Below are 22,321 nucleotides of genomic sequence, written 5' to 3' on the forward strand. Positions count from 1 at the left end.
GCTTTATTGCAAGTCCATGGGTTTGCTGAGTGCCCATAATGCTGTTTAAAAATGAGGGTTAAATTTTAATTTCTCTCTGGCAGTTATCCATACATATACACATGTGCATCTTTTTGAATTCTGTCCTCTGTTTTTGGTTTCTGTGGGGACAAATTTTATTTATCTTATTTATGTATTTTTCAGTATTATTTTTTTTTTCAACGTTTATTTATTTTTGGGACAGAGAGAGACAGAGCATGAACGGGGGAGGGGCAGAGAGAGAGGGAGACACAGAATCGGAAACAGGCTCCAGGCTCTGAGCCATCAGCCCAGAGCCTGACGCGGGGCTCGAACTCACGGACCGCAAGATCGTGACCTGGCTGAAGTCGGACGCTTAACCGACTGCGCTACCCAGGCGCCCCAGTATTATTTTATAGTCAAAGTTCTTGAAAGAATGTGCAGCAAATTACATTTGATTTCTATCTGGATTCTCTTAGGCTTGGTCCCATGGCAGACCTATAATTTAAGTTAGGGTTATGTTGCTATTTAAGAATTTTTAGCATCTGTACTCATGTGTGCTATGCAAACAAAACAATTATTCTATTGTGGACCAACTTTTTGTTCTGAAATGCGTAACACAACAATTACTTTTCAAGTTTAATTAGGGCTGTGTTTGTATAAAGATGTACAGTTTATCAAAGCAGTGAAGCAAAGACAATGTGGAAAAGAAAAAGAGAAAGTATTGCCTGATTCTTTCATTAAAGAGGAAAAAAAGGGGAGGATTCAGACAAATTTGGAATTCACTCAGTTTTTTATCTTATTTTTTTTTTCACAAGTACCAGACATGGAGCTGTAAGATAGTAATTTGTCAAACCACATGTTAAGCTGGTATTTGATATGAAAAGGATATTTCCACCCAATGTAATATTGCTTTTTAAAAACATTAAAAGCCGTTATATTAGGGTGGTAATTGAGTGAATGCATTACAAAAAACCCTGTGTGCTTCATTATGACACATTTCCTGTGCAATTTTTTGGGAGGGCAACCTTGTCAGAATGTGGAGGGACCGAATAGAGGTATACTAGTTGGCATGAATGTTTTGGTATCTGCAGGTAGTTGTTTTAAACTCCATATGGAAGAATCGGGGTGTCTGGGTGGCTCAGTTGCTTGAGTGTCTAACTCTTGATTTTGGCTCGGGTCATGCATGATCTCATAGTCATAAGATCAAGCTCTGTGTTGGGCTCAGCCCCAGACAGGGAGCCTGCTTGGGATTCTCTCACTCTGTTCTTCACTGCTCACACTCTCTCTCAAAACAAACAACAAACATGGAAAAATTATTTCATTTTATTTTATTTTATTTTTCAATATATGAAATTTATTGTCAAATTGGTTTCCATACAACGCCCAGTGCTCATCCCAAAAGGTGCCCTCCTCAATACCCATCACCCACCCTCCTCTCCCTCCCACCCCCCATCAACCCTCAGTTTGTTCTCAGTTTTTAAGAGTCTCTTATGCTTTGGCTCTCTCCCACTCTAACCTCTTTTTTTTTTTCCTTCCCCTCCCCCATGGGTTTCTGTTAAGTTTCTCAGGATCCACATAAGAGTGAAAACATATGGTATCTGTCTTTCTCTGTATGGCTTATTTCACTTAGCATCACACTCTCCAGTTCCATCCACGTTGCTACAAAGGGCCATATTTCGTTCTTTCTCATTGCCATGTAGTACTCCATTGTGTATATAAACCACAATTTCTTTATCCATTCATCAGTTGATGGACATTTAGGCTCTTTCCATCATTTGGCTATTGTTGAGAGTGCTGCTATAAACATTGGGGTACAAGTGCCCCTATGCATCAGTACTCCTGTATCCCTTGGGTAAATTCCTAGCAGTGCTATTGCTGGGTCATAGGGTAGGTCTATTTTTAATTTTCTGAGGAACCTCCACACTGCTTTCCAGAGCAGCTGCACCAGTTTGCATTCCCACCAACAGTGCAAGAGGGTTCCCGTTTCTCCACATCCTCTCCAGCATCTATAGTCTCCTGATTTGTTCATTTTGGCCACTCTGACTGGCGTGAGGTGATCTCTGAGTGTGGTTTTGATTTGTATTTCCCTGATAAGGAGCGACGTTGAGCATATGGAAAAATTATTTTAAACTGTAGTGATTTCTCTGCCTATACTTCATTGTAAGCAGCATGGATTATTTCCTATCAGAGCCTAGAGACATTTTAGGAGGCTTTTTGATATTATGTTGAAATCTTGTAGTTAGTGATATAATTTTCTATCAAGCCTTTTGTGGAATTGATACATAATGACTTCTCAGAATTTGTTTATTATTGTAACAATTGAATCCTTTCTTGTTTTTCAGTACACCTCCATGTACTGTTTTCTTTTTTTTTTTTTAATTTTTTTAATGTTTAGTTTTGAGAGAGAGAGAGAGACAGAGAGAGAGAGAGAGAGAGACAAAGAGGGAGATGGAGTGTGAGTGGGGAAGGTCAGAGAGAGAGGGCAGAGTCTGAAACAGGCTCCAGGCTCTGAGCTGTCATCACAGAGCCTGACGTGGGTCTCAAACCCATGGACTGTGAGATCATGACCTGAGCAGAAGTTGGATGCTTAACCGACTGAGCCACCCAGGTGCCCCTGTTTTCTTTATTTTGTAAGTCCATGAAGGAGAGATGACTTCTATTTTGTACCATTGTAACTGAACTCTTGAACCTCCCCTTCTTTGGGGTTTTTAATGTTTCTGATCATTTTGTTGTGGCTACCAGATTTCTTTTTGCTTCTTTAGGGTTGATTTATAGGATCACAATAGTACTTTGAGAAACTTGGGGAGCTTTTATGATGTTAGGAAGAGTAGACATTTTAAATGTTAAATCACGTTGCTCATTCACTCATTTGGTAAACATTTATGAGTCAAATAACTGCTAAGAACTAGAGATACTAAGATGAATGAGAGAACTTTCAAAAGTTTGCTCAATATTCCTTTCTCAGTTGCTACTATCTAGAAAATGTATAGTAAGTACTATACAAAAATGTAGTTGAAATGGAGAAACAAGGTTGTTTGCTAGAATGGGCAAACATATCTCTTGATCTCCACGAAAACCACGAGAGTGACATTGAGATTAGAGTTATGGAGAGGGAATGGACATTGTAACCTAAAGAGTGCTCCAGAAGTAATATTTGCAGTAATATTTCCTTCAGGTGTACCTCCTTTTTTGACTCTTATCTTGTAATAGAAGTCATAAAACATGCTGATGATCCCGGCATTGAGGGCTAATTGAGGAACACAGGGGAAAATAGAGGCAAAATGGGACAGGAATTTTATTGGGTGAGCATTAGCTTATTTGAAAAATGGGCTTTTGGGCTTCATGTTTTGGACAATCAGCATAGTGGTTTGTTTCAATGATTATTTCACAGGAGGTAATATTTGCAACTTTTGCTCTCTTGGAGAATGCAACCATTGTAGTAATACTCTGACATGGTGTTGAGGGCAGTAAGTAGGGAAAGGAGGCCTCTTTTCATCTCTGCCCCAAGATCGGTTATTGGGCCTTCCTTGGCCTGGTGGAGACAGAGGGGAAACAAACAGAACCCTAGTGCCCAGCAATGGTGTAATGCTTTCAGACTACTGTGCCATGGTGGGTGGAATTTCACTTTCTGGAGAGGACCTGAAGAGGTTTATGAGCTTTCCTATGAATTGCTTTCTTTTCCCAACTTCTGAAAGGTTGTCCTCATTGAGGCCAAGAGGAATGAGGCAAAATGTGGCACACCTTTCTATTCTATAGGCTCCATGATGAGTCAAAATGATGAAGCTGCTGGCTTTCTAGTTGGAGATAACATTTTAGGTTGTCCTCTCAGCAAACAGGATAAGGAGAGGGCAACAAGCAGATTATGAGGATTATTTAAAATCCTGGTTGGTAGGGAGTTGGGGGTTTTGTGTCTCTTGCATACGTTGCACCTGGTTTGAAATCTTCTCAGTACACTCCCAAAGCTGCTGTGTGGCTGGCAGCAGTGTAGGGTGAAGATCTCTTAATCCCCACACAGATCAGCATCTCTCCAAAATAAATCACTTGTCTTTTTCCTGCCTAACATTGCAGGGGATGGCTTAGAAGGCTAACCCTCAGATTTGAAAAGTCTGCAGATTGCTTCTCTACTTGACAATCTTGAATTTTACTTTGCTGTGCTGGTCTTCTTAGTTTTCTCTAAGGAAATGGATTATATTTTGCTACTGAAGTGCAAATATAATCATTGTTATTTTCTTGTCTTGTGGAGTATATTTTGACTGGAATAAGTAGATAATGTACTGTTTTCAAAGTACCAACCACAGTGGTTTTTTTATTTTAACATTAAGTAATTCATGTATTATTCTTTCTAGGCAATTATAGAATTTTTTAGTTGCTCAGTAGTTTACTAAGCACATATATTTTCAGCACTGTGCAAGGAACTGGGGTAGACAAAAGAAATCTGAGGCATAGTTCCTATCTTCATGTAGGATAGTATTTGTAAAGAAGTGAAACTGAGTCAGAGGAAACAAAGAACAATTAAATGGCCAGCTGTATAGTGCTCTCTATAGGAACCATATGTAATTTAAAAAAATGAATATAGATGAATGAATGAATGAATGAATGAATTGACAAAAAAGTGTTCGTTCAAGGAAGAAATCATTGTGGACTGCAATCTGTCATGGAGTAGCAGGGATATGAGCAGAGCCACAAACGATGAATAGGATGTGGCAAATAGAGGGAAATGGAGGAAAGATGTTTGAGGTAAAGAGAGTAAAGGTCCGAAGGTAGAGGTGAACATGGCATATGTTTGGGACAGTGAGAGAAAAGGCCAGGCTGACCGGAGGACAAACATTGTATGGGAGGAATAAAACATAAAAATAAAGTTGGGCGTCTCCCCTTCTTCCTTGGTGAGTGAACCTGAATTTTGTGCCTACCCCCAAGCGATGAATCATGATTGGTCTAATCCACTCACGGAAATTCTATTCCCTACTTTCCCAGTCTCCTTTGCAGATAGGACAGCTCTGTGACCTCACTCTGGCCAAGCTAAAGAATGCTGATGGTATTTCTGGAAATGTTTTTGCTCTCTTGATAAAATGTTGGAACTCTCTTTTCCCCTCTTTCCATCCTTTAATGAAGATGGAAAGCCTAGAGTCATGCAGCAACTAGGTCCCATGAGGAAAAGGCTGAGAAGTATTGTCTCTGACACTGCTGAAGTGCTTTACCCCACCAACAGCTGTCTGCTTCTAGACTTCCTGTTATGTGAGAAAAACCAACCTATATTTGTGTAAAACACTTTAAGTCATGGGTTTTAAAGTTATTTGATATTATTTTAAGAAGGTTAATCAGTAATAGTGTGTAAAGTGAATTGGAAGGGAATAAAAATTGAGGTCATTATCATAACATTATAGGCCTGAGGTAAAGAGGTTTTGGACAAGATTTATGGCAAGGGGAGTAGGAGAGAGACAGACATCTCAGAGAAGAAGCAAAAAGATTCAGTACAGATTCAGCAAGGAGATAAGAAGCCACATAACTTTGAAGTTTCTAAACAGGAAGGTAAGTGGGATTGCCATACAGCTTTAGGGATAGGCAAATGATAAAAATGAATTCTCTTTTAAAGTATGTTGAGTTTTAGTTAATGATGGGACATCCAAGTGGAAATATTTAGAAATATAGCATTTGAGTTCAGGTGAGTCTATAAGGTAGCTATGACCTCAGGCATGGACAGAAAGAAAAACATTCAATGATGCCTCCAGTTATGAATTGAGAGGAAGAAAAGTGGTTAGCTGTATAACATGGAAACAGAAAAAGGAGATAACACAGGGTTAGGAGATTAAGCAGGATGCAGTGCCATCAAAGCCAAGGGCACATAGTGGGCACCAATAAATGCATGTTTCAGGGAGGAATGAGGTTGTCATCAGTATCCAATGCCCTAGAGAGGTCAAGGAAGATGAGTTCTGAGGAGCAAAGTGAATCTAGTAAAAGTAGGACACCAATGGTCTCCAAGATTTACAAGACAGGGATTTCTACAGATTTGAGGGCCATATATCATCTGCCCAGATCTGCAAAGAAGATGGGGCAGTGATTGAAGGGAAGGGAGTAGAAGCTCAAGGTGATAGAGAAAGATCATTCATTGAAGAATTTGGGAATTGAGAAGAAGGGCTGATCCTTGCAAGGGTAGTAGACTTAGCAGAAGCACTGAAAACCAAGAGAGAAGAAGTTAGTGGAAAGGTCCAAACACGAAGCAAAAGTAAGGCCATAGGTGGTACTGGAAAGAGGCTCACATGCTCCTCTGAAGTTGGAGGCAAGGACGACAAGGCAGCTGTATAAACTAGTCTGTGGAAGCAAATACACTTTGGTCCGTCTGTCCCCACAGGGTAGGTGAAGTCAGGTGTTAAGAACTGGGCTGGTGGAGGGAAGAAGTGGAGGGGGGCCCTGGGGAGGGAGGAGGGTGAGAAGGCTAGTGTGCAAGCAAGAGGATCTCCAGAGGACAGAGAACAGATCTGAAGAAAAGTAGGAGAGTAAGGGGTAAGGGCGGGGGGGTGGTCTGAGAAGAGTAAATGCAGATCTCAGACTTGGAGTGGGACCTTGAGATGGTGAGACTCAGGCATTGCCTGTTAGTGGCCAGACATTTGTTACACTTGTAACACTTGTGACTTGTTATAAGTAGAGATTTAATTCTTGTTCTAATATTATCATTTTTTTGGAGAAAACACATAAGCAAAATTATATGGGATTTATTCATTATTATTATTTTGTAATGTTTATTTTTGAGAGAGAGAGAGAGGGAGAGACCACAAGCAGGGCAGGGCCAGAGAGAGAGGGAGACAGAGGATCTAAAGTGGGTTGTGCGCTGACAGCAGCAAGCCCAATGTGGATCTCGAACATGTGAACTGCGAGATCATGACCTGAACCGAAGTTGGATGCTCAACGACCTGAGTCACCTGCGTGCCCCTTATACGTCATTTATTAAAAAAATATACTTAGAAATACAATTTATGCTGAGTGTAAGGTACAAATCTAATGGGCTTTATCTCACTTTGGTAAGACTTTCTCAATATGTCATAAAAAGTTATCTGTGTTCCAATTGTGGCAATATTTTGCCCGTCCGCATATTCATCTATATTCTTCTTGGACTCAGCATTGGATTTCTGACAGTGTTTGTTGAAACCTGCCATTCATCCATTCACAGCAGCTTCTCCTAGTAATCTCTGTGAAACACAATTTTTAAACGTCCTTAAAAAAAAGCATACTACTCTAATGAAATGGCAGATGGTGTGTTGCATGATTTCCTAACCGGTGTTACTTCCACACTGTAATTGAACTATATAAAGATCTTTGCTCTCAACTCAGGAGGAATCCTGTGAAACTCAAGTTTTTGTTAACTTAAAAAAGGATCATTTCTGTAATACTGGGATTGACTTTCATATGTATGTGTTCTAGCACTAGTTTTATTAAGTAAAACTACACATAAATCGTGAGAGATAAAAATGATGGATACAAATTGTGAGGACTACACAACATACTTTAACATCCTTATTTTCTTCTAATTTTTAAAAGTGGGGCATTATCATGGTAGACAATTGTAAAAATAGAGAAAAGGAAAAGGAAGTAAAATTTGCTCCAACTTCCTGGAGATAAACACTATTAGCTTATTTTTTGGTGGTGTGAGTACCACTTTTTTCCCCCTGAAACTGGGATCATATTAAGCATACTTCTGTTTTCTACTTCGGTAGATCAAGTCACTTCTAATTTTAGTTTCATTTTCTGAAAACTCTCAGGTCAGCGAGAAAAGGTGTTCAAAGGAAGTAGTATGCAACATAAGAGTTAACAGAAGGCGCAATTTCTGTGCCTGTGTGTTCAGATAGAGAACCTGACTCATTTGTGACCTTCACTAACTTTCTATCCAAAAACTGTGGTTGCAGTGAGTAAAGTCTCCATTGCCCCTAATCTTCAGAAGATAATGATTTAACCTTTTATGATTTATATTATGTCCTTTTCAGGATTAACTGTAAGTATAGAAAAATCTTAGTTTTATACCTTGATTATAGTTATTTACTTACAGCTTAAAATATATGAATTAATTTTCGGTGGTAAGTCTTTTTATGTTGTGAGGTTATTTTTCTTTTAATATTTGTATATAGTTTTTGCATTACATTTTCCAATGGAAATCAAATGTCTATTAGAGTGAATGAACTGAGTGGTCAAGTCAGATTTGCTTTAATCTTCCAGGGATTTTTTAGTTTTATTTAATACTGTAGTCTTATAAAGGTTATGTGTCGTAGGAATGTAGAGAAAATGAAACATACTGCATTCTTTTAGACAGAAAGTTAAACTGTTTGTAATTAGGATATACTATCCTAATTTTTACTACCATAGGATATTTTTACTGTTACTTTAACTGTGGTAATATTCAGTTTGTCAATTCATCTTGTTTCATAGACTTTCCATTTTGAAGCAGACAATGAAAAGGAATAATTATTTTGCATGAATTTATATTTAATAAAAGCACTTGAGAAGTAACCAGAAGTGGGAGAGAAGGGATATGGATATGCATTCTGGAGTAATGAATTTTAATTACCAGAACTCAGTGGGTCAGTCAAAGACTCAAATGTTAATTTTTTAATAAATAGACATTTATTTAGGAATTGATTTCTTTGGACTCAGAACATAAAAACAATTGAAAGTTGCCAATAGTAGTACATAGTCACCTGTTTGAGTTTAGCTATCATTATTTCCGGAATAAAATACTCAGGAATAAGGTGAGATATAAGGGGGCACAAAATCTTGGAAGTGAGCCCTACCAGAACACAAATGTACCACTTAATTTCACAGAGATCTTTATTGAGGTATATATGTGTTACCACCCTTAATTTCAATTTAGTGACCAGTCAAAACCTCTTGTTGGGTTGAGTTTGAATTACAGTGGTGACTGGTGGAGTGTTTATATATCATTTGTCTCTTTTGATGTCATATTTTAAGTTTGAGGTCAGCAAACTATGCCCCACAGGCCTAGTCCAGCCTACAGTCTGTTTTTATAAATAAAGCTTTATTAGAACATAGCCACACTCACTTGTTTATGTACTATTTATACTGTAATGGTAGAATTAAGTAGTCTCAACAGAAGCCATATGGATGACAAAGATTAAAATATTGACTATGTAGTTTTTTATGAAAAGCTTGCTAACTCCTAGTTTAAGTCAAACTTTTCCCTTCTAGTATTCTTCATACTTCATACCTGACAGCATACTATTGTTCACTCATCAATATGGAATCAAATTACCAAGATGCTAAGGGAAATTAGAAAAGAAGTAAAAGGTCTGCATCCTGCCTTGAACTTTTCAGACAAGACATGTATGAAATAACCAGAAAAAATATGACTCTATATAATCAAGAACTAACTTGTGTGATGGTAGCAAAAACCCTCCTACATTCTATAACATAAATATATGTGAATTGAAAGTCATTTAAATCTGGTCAGAGCCAGAGCTTTCAAAATTACAATGGGAGCATGCTAATATATTAGGGTATTTTTTGACTTCGTGACTTAGAAGTGGGAGCACTAACTTTTTGTCACAGTTATGTGGTTGGATGTAGGTTAGTCAGAGTTCCAAAGGAGTCTGTGGCTTTTCTAGAAATTACAGAGTCCAGAAGGATGATGTACTGTAAGGCTTTCTTCAGTATGGACTAGGAAAGAAGTAGTTACTTCTGGATAGTTCTGTGGTCAGTGTTTAGGGATGCCCTCACAAGGGGCAGAACATAATTTTAATAAGGATCTAGGTGGAAAGACTTGGGATCAAAACATACCAGATTTCTATCTTCAAAGATTAAATGGAGCTGACAGAAATAACCTGGCACACAAATAAACATATGTGGGGAAAAGAGTGAAATTGGAAGGGGCACCAGAAACAATTATAAATTGGTCTGGACTTACGTGCAACCATGAGCAACACAAGATGGTGTAATTATAATTTGTTTCATTTACTTTTAGTTTTGTACCTTGACTCTCTTGCCTTATGATAAAGCAGGCCCCAGCTTTAGACAGTGAAGTATTTCTGTTCTACATTGAAATGGCTGTTACAGGGAAGTTAAAATCAGAGAGTAAGATACCCACTCAACTTGCATAACTCTTCCATGTGAATGTTGGCAGATTAAGAACCTTCTATAGTAGAACTACTTTGTCACACTGTACCAACTATAAAATGCCATAGAAATCAAAAGAAAGGAAAGGTCAGTTGGTAGCCTGGACCAGCTGGGAAAAATGTGGTGGAAAACATTGGATTTGATCTCAGTTTTGGAGAAAAGTATGAATTTGGTTTGACAGAGAAACAGGATGGTAACTCTGAGATTTAAAAGAGCATGGTTTGTGTGGAAGAAGAGCTTGGATGGAGCGAATGGTTTGTGCCTAGAATTAGTAGATTAGTTGAGTAGTAAGAAAGGTGGAGAGAGGTGAAGGTGGGTGGGTGGCAGATCATACAGGAACTAAGGTGCCATTTTGGTCAGCCTGGTTTCTGTGATTCCATTGCATTATCAGGGTGCATGTTTAGTGCTCAGAAGTGTTACCTGAATATAGCAAGAGAGGTCAGGTGGTGTGAGTAGATCTTCGTGGTTTGGGAATCACTGGGATTGTTTTGTCTGCTTCTAGTTGTAACTGATGGCAAATCACATTCCCAGAGAGAAGGAACATCAAGTGACTAAAATACAACAGCATAAATCCTCACTCTTAACAGGAAGCACCTGTAGCTTCTGGTCCTCTGCTGTAAACCTTTTATAGAAGATAGGGTATAAATACTAAATAAATAAAATTACTTCCTGATTTTATTTTACTGTACACCTCGTTAGACAAAGAGAACAAAGAAAAGATAGAACCCTTTCTCTTATTTTCTCCATTCCCTGATGAGTGTTGCCTTTTTAATGAGATCGATGGCAGAGCAAACTTTTCAATGTAGTTTAGTCATAAATTCTCCTAACAGGGAGGGGTGCTGTCCAATACTCCAGGGCATGGTGGCGGAGTTGGCCCAGACTACAGAAGCAGCAGGTGCTTACAGGCCCAGAAATGCCCCGCTCATTAGGACTGTTGTAAATCACAGCATCTTTCACGCCTTTTGAGTGAAACTTGGCACCTCCAGTTTACTACTGTGTGGTGGTCACACCGTCCCTGACTGCAAAAATATTAATAGATGGCACCTTCCACACAATGAAACTGGGCATGCCTGCATCAGTAATGATGGATTGGGAGCCTGAAAGATTCTGCAGAGAGGAGAACAAGAGGATACCAAGGAAGCTTTCTTTTCATAACTAAATACTGGTAAATAGAAAGAGTTGATGGGCACATCTATTACCCACAATGTCACTGTATCCTGGAAGAACTTATATGAAAGTTGTGAGAGAGGCCTTGGCAAGAAGGACTGTCCCAGCACCTGAATCAGCATGGGCCTCGTGGGCTGGGCTGGCTGGGCAGGGCGAGGATTGAGATTTGTGACTCACAGGCTGGCCTCCTGTCGTCTTCAGTCTGTTGTGGAAAAGGTTCTGGCTCACACTGGCTTGGTTGAGCCATGGAAATGATTCTCGCTTAATATTCGGGGCCTCTGTCTGCCAAAGCCTGTTTGTTTTCCTTCTTTTTTCTTCATGGTTGTCATTGTACACAGACAGTGGTAGATGAGATTTGAGACTTAAGGAAATAGACTTTACTAAAAAAGAAAAAGTAACTCTTTTCAGTTCCAATAACATTGCTAATATTACAGAGCCTTTATTCCTCCTGCATCTTGGGAGGTGGTGGGTTGTGAGGAGCAATCGGGGGAGAAAGAAAAAGAAAAGAAAAAAAGATGTATTATATTTGAATGTATAAAATGAAGATCTAGTAAAGTATCATTTGGGGAACCTTAAGACTGATAAAAAGAAAAGAAGACAACACTTAATAGAACTCTTTCAGTGTAAAGTTGAATTTTAAAGGATTATTTTGTCTGATGTGTGCCATGGGAAGAAACATAAATCTGATAGCATTCCTTGGACTTCTGTGGTATTTAAGTGAAGACTTACATATTCCAAGTATTATTCACTTGTCCAGTTTGGTTGATATGAAGTGATCTCGAACTAAAAATTCCTCTCTCTAGCTCTTCCCCTAAAAAGTCTCTGTCTTCTTGTACCATTTTGCTTTCATTTGCCACTTCTTCCCTAATTCTTCCTTTATTTTCTCTCAGATGCCAACAACATCTGGAAACTCTCTCTTTAGAGGCTTCTGTGATCCTAGATCATGCAGTTTGTTACCCAGTCAACACCTTTGTGAGCTAGTTTTGATTTTGAGAAATAGGTGTTCTTCAAATAGGTTTATTTGAAAGTGCTATGCAATATAATTCTTTGAAGGGGAAGCATTTTAACATGGTACAACCACAATGTAGAGAGTGGAAATTAAGTTGAATGAGTTCTATCTCTTTCAAGTTCAGATTGCTAGATTTTTCTGGCTTGGACACAAAATGAAATCAAAATTAAGGATCAGGGATGACAAGAAAGCTATGAGGAGAAAAAGATGGGCCTTGGGAAGGGCACGGAATAATGGATACCAAGAGGAACAAACAAGACGAGTCTTCACATAGATGGAAAGGCATTCCATATGTAATATGGAGACATTAAACATACAGTAGATTTTTTTAAGATACACTTTTCATTTTGAAAAAGTTTTATTTTTTTGTTTTTGGGTGTTTTCTTTTGCGATATTTTTAGCTTAATAGAAAAGTTGCAAAGATAGTATAGGTAGTTCTTGTATAGACCCTTTACCCAGCTTTCTCTAATGTTAACATCTTATAGTTCTATATTTTTAATGGTTATGATAAACAGGAGTCTGTGGTTTATAGATGTCACTATTTTCTTATATTATTAGAAAAAAAATTAGAAGTAAGAAATTTTCTCCTCAAAACATCATATTCTTGTTTACACTTTGAGACTCTGTAATAGCTTCTGGGGCTTCTAGTGCCCATAAGGTGTGGTCTGTGAGATTTGGGGAGGGAGAATTGTCTTTCTCACTCCATGACAAATCTTCTGACTTTCCACAAGAGTAAAGTGGGTAAAGTTTGTTTTGGGGCTTTTATCATTCTGTTTTGGACCTTTTCCATTTGTTAATGGTAACTCCTCCTCTGTTTTATAATTAGACTGAGGCTCTCAACATCTCTTCTTTCTCCACTGTTAAAACCTGCTCGTAGGAAAGACTCTCAATTGTATTCAGACCAAGACAAATTAAAAAACAAATGTGACAATAGCTTAAAGTAACTGTCCTTCTTCAGAGCTATTTACATTTTAGCAGGGATGCAAAGTTTTAGGCACAAGCTTCCCAAATTTAGGTATGTTACCATGACATAGTATCCTGGAAAGTTGCTTCTACTAGAACTTTTTTGGGGGGAAAAATCTCATTTTTATAATAAAATGCACATGAAATTATGGTAGAGTATAATGTAAAATTCATGCAGTTTTTAAAGTAAAATTTGTCTTAAATTGGGACTTTTTGGTGGTCTCTGACTTCAGACCCTAGAGATAGTTCACTCTACCTTGAATTATATCTATTATGTTGAAAAGAAAAATTGAAAAGCTACTGCCTTATGCTAACTGATCTAAACTTTGGAAGTGAAATTTTAGCACCAACCAGTACAAATACCCCAGCCTCTAATAACTCATCTTCCCTTTTGATGAACATTTAAAAATGATATATACACACCCAGAGTCCAATTAACCCTCTCTTATCAGATACCATTGAATGTGTATGTTTCTGCATTTGATAAACATTTTTTAAATAAACAAATGAATGAAAAGTTGGGGTATTATTTTGCAATGTGGGGCCTTTCCTGTTTCTTGAAATCCCACCCTGGAAGCATTCACTTATTCCAGGAAAGCCAGGCCCTGCTAATCAATCCCTCATGTTCTTCTGGGTCTTGGCCTGGCAGGGGAGAACGGATTGACCAGTGCATGAAATGACTTAAGGTGTTGGGGGCCCTTCAGTAAGATGCAGTACTATACTCTTCATTTCTAGTTTTGGAGAAGTTGGGTGCCCTGAGATTAGAGTTATAGTGTCTATTTATTATTTAGAAGTAATCAAACACTATATGCCTTTATGGTGTAAATGTTATAGCTGAAGAATAGCCAGCAAGAGAAGGCAGCAATGGGTGGGGAAGAAAAAGGGGTTTAGAGTTGGAAAGATCAAGGGTCAAAACTTGGCTGTACCATTTGCCCCAGGTTATGGTACTTTTCCTCATGAGACTTAATTTCCTAGTATGGAAAGTGAAGACTATCAGTTATCCTCTGTGAAAACTAAATAGAGTATAGTTAGCTCATGAGCTGGTCCTTGGCCTTTTTGCTATTAGAACTATTCCTTGTCTCCCACTCTCCCACTATCTATGACAGAGGCTTCAATTCCTGCAGGCTGATTTCCCAGGTCTGATTCCAGCCAGGCGGAGGTACTGGTTGGAGAGGAGAGAGTGCTGTAGGTGTGTTTGCTTTGTGCCTTCAGCTTTTGCAGGACAGGCCCACTGTGGTTCCAGCTTTTTCCATGACTCTGGCCTTGGTGCTAGGAACACCACCTACTCCATTTGTCCTTCCAGCCAGGAGTATTGCTAATCTCTGGGTTGCCTCATTGTTCACTCTTTGCTTCTCAGCTCTTCCAGCACTTGTGTATCCATTCTCTGTATTAAATTCCCTCATTTTAAACACTTGGAATGGTTTCTATTTAGCTCAGTAGATGGACCCTTATTGATACAGTCCACTGAAGTAACCTGTGAGCTGAGGGGAGCTTCAGCTAGGCTGGTTGTGATAGGAATAGAACGGAAGGAGAGATGTGCCCGAAGAAGAGGAAGGAAAAAGGGCAAAGCAGTGACCGACTAGGTAGAAGAGGTGAAGGTCAGGAGAAATCAGGCAGTTCAGATAATAAAGACTGCCACTGATGGAGACAGGCCATTGGAATGGGAGCTTCTTTTGGGTAGAAGCTGAGGGTTTGGTGTAGAACACGCTAGGGAAGAAACATCATGATGTCACTGTCTCTCCACTCTGCCTTTCACACTTAAGTGTACTGCAGCTGCAGGGATATTTATGGAGTTGTCTTTCTCTCTTGGGAAAGGGTAAGGGGAGAAGTTCAGAGGGAAGAGAGAAGGGCAGTGTGTGGCCCAGAAGGGAATGCCCTCTGGCACCTTGCTGAGCTTGGAACATATCTCTCCAACATCATGACTCCAGCCTCACCACTGTAACCTTTTCAGGGACTAGAACAGGAGGCTGGCTGCTTACAACCCATTCTTTGCTAGTTGGGCAGCAGCTCTTCCCCAAAGGGACTTGAGATGAGCAGGCTCTTCCTCTTGCCAGTGCAGCATTTGCAAGAGGAGTGCTGTGGGAGGAGATAAAAATTGACTTCCACATGGCCTGCAGACATCAGGAGACATTTTGGGGACCATTTTTAGGTCCAAACTCAATAATCTAAACAGCAGATACTTGAGTTGTGATTTCCCCATGGGTTAAGATAGTTCATAGTGGGGACAGTCAACATTGCTGCAGCAGGCTGGAATCCACTTCCTTAATGTAGTATGGCATTATGAGAATGATCTCTGAGGGAGAGAACCAAGTTCACATCTTCAGGAACAATGTCTAGATATATTAAGAAATGACCTCAGATGAAAAACAAACAAAATCATTCTGGCAAATCAGAGAGAGCACATTACATGGCATTCATGATGTGTTTTATACGTGCATTGGGAAAGAGGAGAGTCTAATAAATGGAGACAAACAGGAACTCTCTTCTCAAACTTACTTTTCCCAAACTTTCTTCCCAGATACTTTTCAGTCACGTTGTGCAGGTCGAAGGTTCTGGGAAGAAACAGCTAGTACTCTGACCTGCCCTCTGCAAATATAACATTTCCTGTTTTGTAGGAGCTTGAGGCTGAAAAATGCACAAACCAACTGATTTAAACTCTTAAACTCCTAATACACGCAAACCTCAAGGTTGAAAGCTGTGTGTGTGTGTGTGTGTGTGTGTGTGTGTGTGAGAGAGAGAGAGACAGACAGACAGACAGAGAGAGAGAGAGAGGAGGAAGAGGGATTCCAGATGTTCTTGGAGTGTCATATTATATCTAAATTCCAGATAATCTCCAGTTAATTGAATAATTGATTCAATTAAATATTAAATGCATCAATATTTTATATTTCCCCAAACTAACCTTTTATTTTCTATGGCCTTTTTCAATTCTGAGTGAATTTGGTTTGGCTGAAGAAAACCATTCTTGTTATGTCCTTTAAAATGTGGTGAGGTGAAGCAGGGTACTCCTTGGACTGATGTTCACATTAATAAAGCCTTTTATTCACAAGAACTTAGATAATATAAAATTGAAATTAACTGCTGACCTCGGGGAGCAAGCAGATTTTTTGGTAAGGATTCTATAGCCACCTTTACATTTCTTCCTTCCTTTTTAATAAATGATGAAAGCTGCAGTGTTGTCATAAAATCACATTTATTTATAGTGATAAGGATGAAGCTAATCCCTGTTTCATCGCTCTGATCAGCGGTCACACAAACACAATGGAACCTGACATGCTGGCAGCCTCTGCTCATTACAGCCTTCCAACCAACCTCCAAGCTCATGGCTGGGAGTCAGATGGGGTGGGCTGCTTCCAAGTAAGAAAGAAAAATAATTGGTTTTGGAGATAAAGGGATTATTAAAATTTCCATGTGAAATTTCTACCACCTCTTGGCTTCCAATGGAATAAGACTTATACTAAGATGCCTGTGTTTCAATTCTGAAATTAAAAGTTCAGAAAAATGGAGAATATTATTACAGACAACAACAATCACTTCCATAGCAGTTTCTTGTGTTCATGTTGTTTATCCCAATGACCTACTAATTAAAAACAAAATAACTAGGAAAAGTCTAGTAACAAAGTTTTTCATCAGGGAAGTCTTTTGGCTAAAGCATCGTTTCGTATCCTTACAATTTCAAGCTGTTCTCCCACCCAAAAGGGATTGATTATTTTTTCTAATTGATGTAGACATCAGGGGAAAAGCATAATGCTTTGTTTAAAACAGTGTGGACAAAGGCAACTTTTCTGGCCATCTGGTCTTTAGAAACAAACACTCTGCAGTCCAACAGACTCCGGCTTAACTGTTCAATGATCTCTTCTTTGATCTACAGTTGAATCTCAAGTCATCTCTGCTGTGTGATTGTGGGCAGGTTACTTAATCTCTCTAAGCCTCACTTTCTCCATCTGCAAAATAGGAGTAATGAAAGTACCAGGAGGACCTGTCATGAGGGAAAAATAAGGAAATGCATGTAAAGACCTTCCATATTAGAGAGGCTGGCACATACTATAAGATTCAAGCCATACTAGCGGGGTTTTTTTATTTGTTTTTTTAAATTACACGGTCTATTTGCTTTTGTGACTGTTAGCATTTGGCAGTCTGCTCACTGTGTTACTAAATTTTGTCTTTGTAGAGCAGTCCCTGAGTGATGGTTGAGATCCGGTTAGATAGAATTGTGAAGTGTTGGGTGTTGCTGACTCTCATTTGAACCCTTGGATATCGCATTAGGTACCTCTATAACTTTAGCAGCAATGACAAAAAATAAATCCCATTTCAATCAGTGTTACAATCCTTGGTTTTGACTTTTTGCATAAAAATAGGATTTTATATTTGAGGTTATAACACCCTTTGAGCTGCTGAGTGAGACTGCACCTGGCTTGTGTGTGTACCATGGTGAAAATCCAGGGGCGAGGTGGGGGGTTGCCTTTCATTATATTTTTAATAAAACTTAGCAAGTAGCAGAATTAAGCTTGTGAATCATTTTAACAACTCTTTTTCTTAATGGAGATGAGCCTCTTTATATCTTAGTAGTTAATACTTTGTGGTTCTAAATTAGGATCCTTGATGTGATTGTACTCTTCTCAAACATTATTAAGAACTCATTTTACAATGGAGAGGCTTGTAATTCAAGCAGTTAGGGGGGCAAGGCATTCTAGGCTTTTGGTGGCATTCAGTTGAAGGAGAGGATGAGCTGGTTGGGATATGGCCAGGACATGCTCCCTAGTGTAGGGACAGGTAGGGAGGAAACTGTCATTTTTTGACTGTGTACTAGAAGCTTTGCCTATATTGTTTCACTTAGTCTTCCCAGTGCTCTTTAAGGCATGCATTATCATGCCCATTTCATATGCTCAGAAAGATAATTTGTCCAAGGTTACATAATAAATAGAAAAGCAGTATTAAAAGAATACCAGTTCTGTTCACACAGTGTATTCTGTGAAAGCCTATGAAGATGTATATTTTAATTTGTGCACTGTTTTGTGCATATGCCACATACATTTCAATAAAGTTACTTATCAAAACAAATAGGTCTGCCTGGCTCAAAGTCTATGCCCTTTTCTCTCTATTGTGCTGTTTTCAAAGAAGCATGTTGATGGATGGAACCCCAAGGAATTTCCCTCCATCAGTTACAGCTGGTTGTGGCCAGAAATAATGCTACCCTTATTGACTAGAACTGGCTTTAAAGACTTGGATATTTCCAAGGGAAGATACACTCAGAGGAATGTCATATCCTAAAATTGAAGATGTGTATGTGTTAGATTTAGAAGAAAATTTCGAATGATGTTCTGAAAATGCACTCAGCTTTTGCAGAGTCCTTCACAATAGTGAAAAAGCAACAGGAATCCCTGAAATATACATCAAACAGGAGTTAAATAAATAAATACTATGTGGTTTTAAAAACTGCTAATTTTGAATGATATTCATGATATGTGGTGGAGTGAAAAATGATCATGGAACTGCATATATAGTAGGGTGACACTTTTGTAATTTTTTTGTTTATATACTTATGTTTATATAAGTGCCTGGAAAGATGTTTGCTAAAATACCAGTAGTGGTATCCCTCTGCATTTTGTAATATTGGTTAAAATTTACTTTCCTTTTTTATGTCTTTCGATATTGTTTGACATTGTTTTCCTACAATTCTATAAAACAAATTTTGCTTTATTTTTTTTCTCAATATTTATTTATGTATTTATTTATTTATTTTGAGAGACAGAGACAGAGTGTGAGCTGGGGAGGGGCAGAGAGAGCAGGAGACACAGAATCCAAAGCAGGTTCCAGGCTCTGAACTGTCAGCACAGAGCCCGACGCAGGGCTCGAACCCACGAACTGTGATTCAGGACCTGAGCCAGAGTCGGAAACTTAACCGACTGAGCCACCAGGCACCCCTTGTTTTAATTTTTAATAAGATGATACTTTAAGCAAAGCCTGCATCCTGAATTAAATATATCCTTTCTCAAGTTGTTACCTTCAGGAGGAAACACTCAATTTACTGTGTGAGTTCTGACACATTAAAGCAATATTATATTACCATATAGTCAAACCAGAGAAGAACATTTTCAGGAGTAAAAAGATGTATTTTGTAAGATCAAACACATGCAATTACCAGACTGTTTGGCTTGTTTAAGCCTTTAAAAACATTAAAATTTATAAAATATTTTAATTATATTCTATGTTCTACTTCCTTCTTGAAAAATAGTTGTTTTACCTACCCAAATATATGTCTTGAAAAGCTCAGGTTTGAAAATTCTCCATTCTCTTTAGATTTTAGTGTAATGATCAAGACACATGATTGCTCTATTTTGTTTTATTCCATTTTACTTCATTCTAGTGATTTTCTTCCTTCAATCAGGCTAATGACAGAATTGAAATCATACAGATTACACATTCATGCAAAAACAGATAAGAGAGCAAGATACGACTTTCCTTTTTGTCCTTTTCTGTACGATTCTCAAGAACTAGCATAAGAGAATCCTGAGTACGTCTCCATGTGTTGTTAATATATGGAAGTTCATTACCTATAAACCCCAACACATATTGTGAGATCTGGCCAAGTGCAGATAATTACTACCCTCTGAACAATTAGCAGTCTCAACAACATTCTCTCCTTTTAGATAAGTAGGTGCCCCAAACTGGAATAGTCTCCTTCCCACTTATCTGAACCTGGTGAACAGAGACCAGCTTATGCCTTTTGGGGCACAGCAAACTCTCTCTTTTGAACACATATAACTATGAAAATGGGCAACATGATCTAATAAAATTCTGTTTGTGAATTGATTTGTATGAAAAGACTTAGAACGTGTAAAAAGAGGGGTGCCTGGGTGGCTCAGTCGGTTGAGCATCTGACTTTGGAATTTGTGAGTTTGAGCCCCACATTGGGCTCGCTGCTGTCAGTGAAGAGCAGAACCCGGTTTAGATTCTCTGTCCAACCTCTTTTTCTGCCCCTCTCCTGCTCGCACGCTCTCTCTCAAAAATGAATAAATATTAAAAAAAAAGAATGTGTAAAAAGAAGACCAAAGTTTGTATTTAACAAATTTCACTTATTAAAAAGAATGTATGAGGAATTAGGATTTTTTTTTCTGGAAAATCTAGCTGTTTGGCTTTGTACAGTGCCAGTAAAATTGGCTTTTTGGTACTCTTAAAAAAATCATTGTCAAAATACAGTTAACATACAATTTTATATTAGCTTCAGGTGTACAACATAGTGATGGGACAATTCTATGCATTAGTCAGTGCTACCAAGATAAGGGTAGTCACCATCTGTCACCATACAATGTTATTACAACATTGTTGATTGTATTCTCTATGCTGTCGTTTTCATCTCCATGATTTATTTGTTTTAAACTGGAGGTTTGTATCTCTTAATCCCCTTCACCTATTTCAGCCCTCCCCCTCACCCAACTCCTTTTTGGCAATCACCAGTTTATCTTCTGTATTTTAGAGTGTTTGTTTTTTGCTTATTTGTTTGTTTTGCTTTGTTATATTCTACATATAAGTGAAATCATATGGTATTTGTCTTTCTCTGCCTGACTTATTTCACTTAGCATAATAGCCTCTAGGTCCATCCATGTGGTCACAAATGGCAAGATTTCATTCTTTTTTTATGGCTGAGTAATATTCCATTGTATATATACACCACATCTTCTTTATCCATTCATTTGTCGATGGACATTTGGGTTGCTTCCATATCTTGGCTATTGTAAATAGTGCTGCAATAAACATAAGGGTGCATATATCTTTTTGAGCTAGTATTTTCTTTTCCTTTGAGTAAAACACCCAGTAGGGGGATTACTGGATCATATGATAATTCTATTTTTAATTGTTTGAGGAATATCAATACTGTTTTCCATAGTGGTTGTACCAATTTACATTCCCACCAACAGTATTCTTGCTGAAACTTGTAATTTCTTGTCTTATTTATCCAATCTAGCTGTTTGGTTTCTGTAGTACCAGTAAAGTTGATTTTTTATTGTATTTTATGTTGTGTTTTTTACATATCATGAGGTAGGAAAATATCCTTAGATAGAACTATATGAGAGGCATTTTCTCTTTTGCTTAAATAAGGCATTTTGTTTGGAGAGAAATGAGTATTTTACTTCCCAGAGAAAGAAGAAACCTTAAGAAGTTTATGCATATAGTTGGAAGAAAGTAGCTTTAATTTTGAGGGAGGAGAAATTTGAGAGAGGTCAGGGAGAATGAGGCTGGAGCCAATGAAACAGCTGTCAGTTAATTCCCCTGCTTCCTCTGCCCAGGACACCTACCCTCAGAATCTTAAGTAAAATCATGAAGTTTATTTATGTGTGGATTTCAGAGGAATCTGGGAAAAGTTATGAATTCTTTGTTTTGCATGCAGAGATTTTCTAGAATAGAGGTAACGTAGGCAAACAGAGACAGGAGACAGAAGGATGTGTGAGGGCATTCATGTTGCAGGAATTGAATGTAATATTCAATTAGATATATTCATTTATACATTTAATTATATAATATTCAATATATATATATTTTCATGCTGAAATGCATGTGATCAGGAGATCTTTGGGCTGTCATGGACTGTAGAAATGAATCTAGGCGATCCTAAACCCCATTTCTGAGGGTGTCAGATATGCAGGGCTGGGAAAGAGTGTCTGCTCATGATGTTACAGGTAGGGTATGTATCCTCTTAATGTATACATGCAGGAGTAATGTGCCACTGACAGCTTGCAAGCCTCTGATATCCTACTGGACTTGAGTATTTTTTTTTTTTTTTTGAGAGAGAGAGAGAGAGAGAGAGAGAGAGAGAGAGAGAGAGACAGCGAGCGAGCATGAGTGAGGGAGGGGCAGGGGGGGAAGAGAGAGAGAGAGAGAGAGAGAATCCTAAGCAGGCTCTACTCCCAGTGTGGAGCCCAACTCAGGGCTTGATCTCACAATTGTGATAGACAGATGCTCAACTGGTTGAACCATCCAGGTGCCCCTGGATTTGGAGTCTTTTTAAAAAGACCTCTAGTCAGCTTTTCTTACTCCTCTTTCCTTAAAAACGAAGAAATCAGAGAT

General features: G+C 38.4%; 1 protein-coding gene across 3 annotated transcripts in view; it reads left to right on the top strand.

Moving 5' to 3' along the window:
* The window catches only part of PLCL1 (phospholipase C like 1 (inactive)), a 336,396-nt gene that overhangs the window by 209,615 nt on the left and 104,460 nt on the right, over positions 1–22,321 (top strand). The window contains exon 1 of one of the 3 annotated variants that reach the window (XM_045480637.1): positions 7,949–7,984. The exons of the other annotated variants lie outside the window; for them this stretch is intronic. Within the exon in view, the coding sequence (XP_045336593.1) occupies positions 7,952–7,984 (33 nt within the window). The 5' untranslated portion in view covers positions 7,949–7,951. Of the gene's footprint in view, positions 1–7,948; positions 7,985–22,321 lie in introns of those variants that run through there. 3 annotated transcript variants of the gene reach the window in all.

This window comes from Leopardus geoffroyi, chromosome C1 (genome assembly GCF_018350155.1).
Source record: "Leopardus geoffroyi isolate Oge1 chromosome C1, O.geoffroyi_Oge1_pat1.0, whole genome shotgun sequence".
Taxonomy (NCBI): Eukaryota; Metazoa; Chordata; class Mammalia; order Carnivora; family Felidae; genus Leopardus; species Leopardus geoffroyi.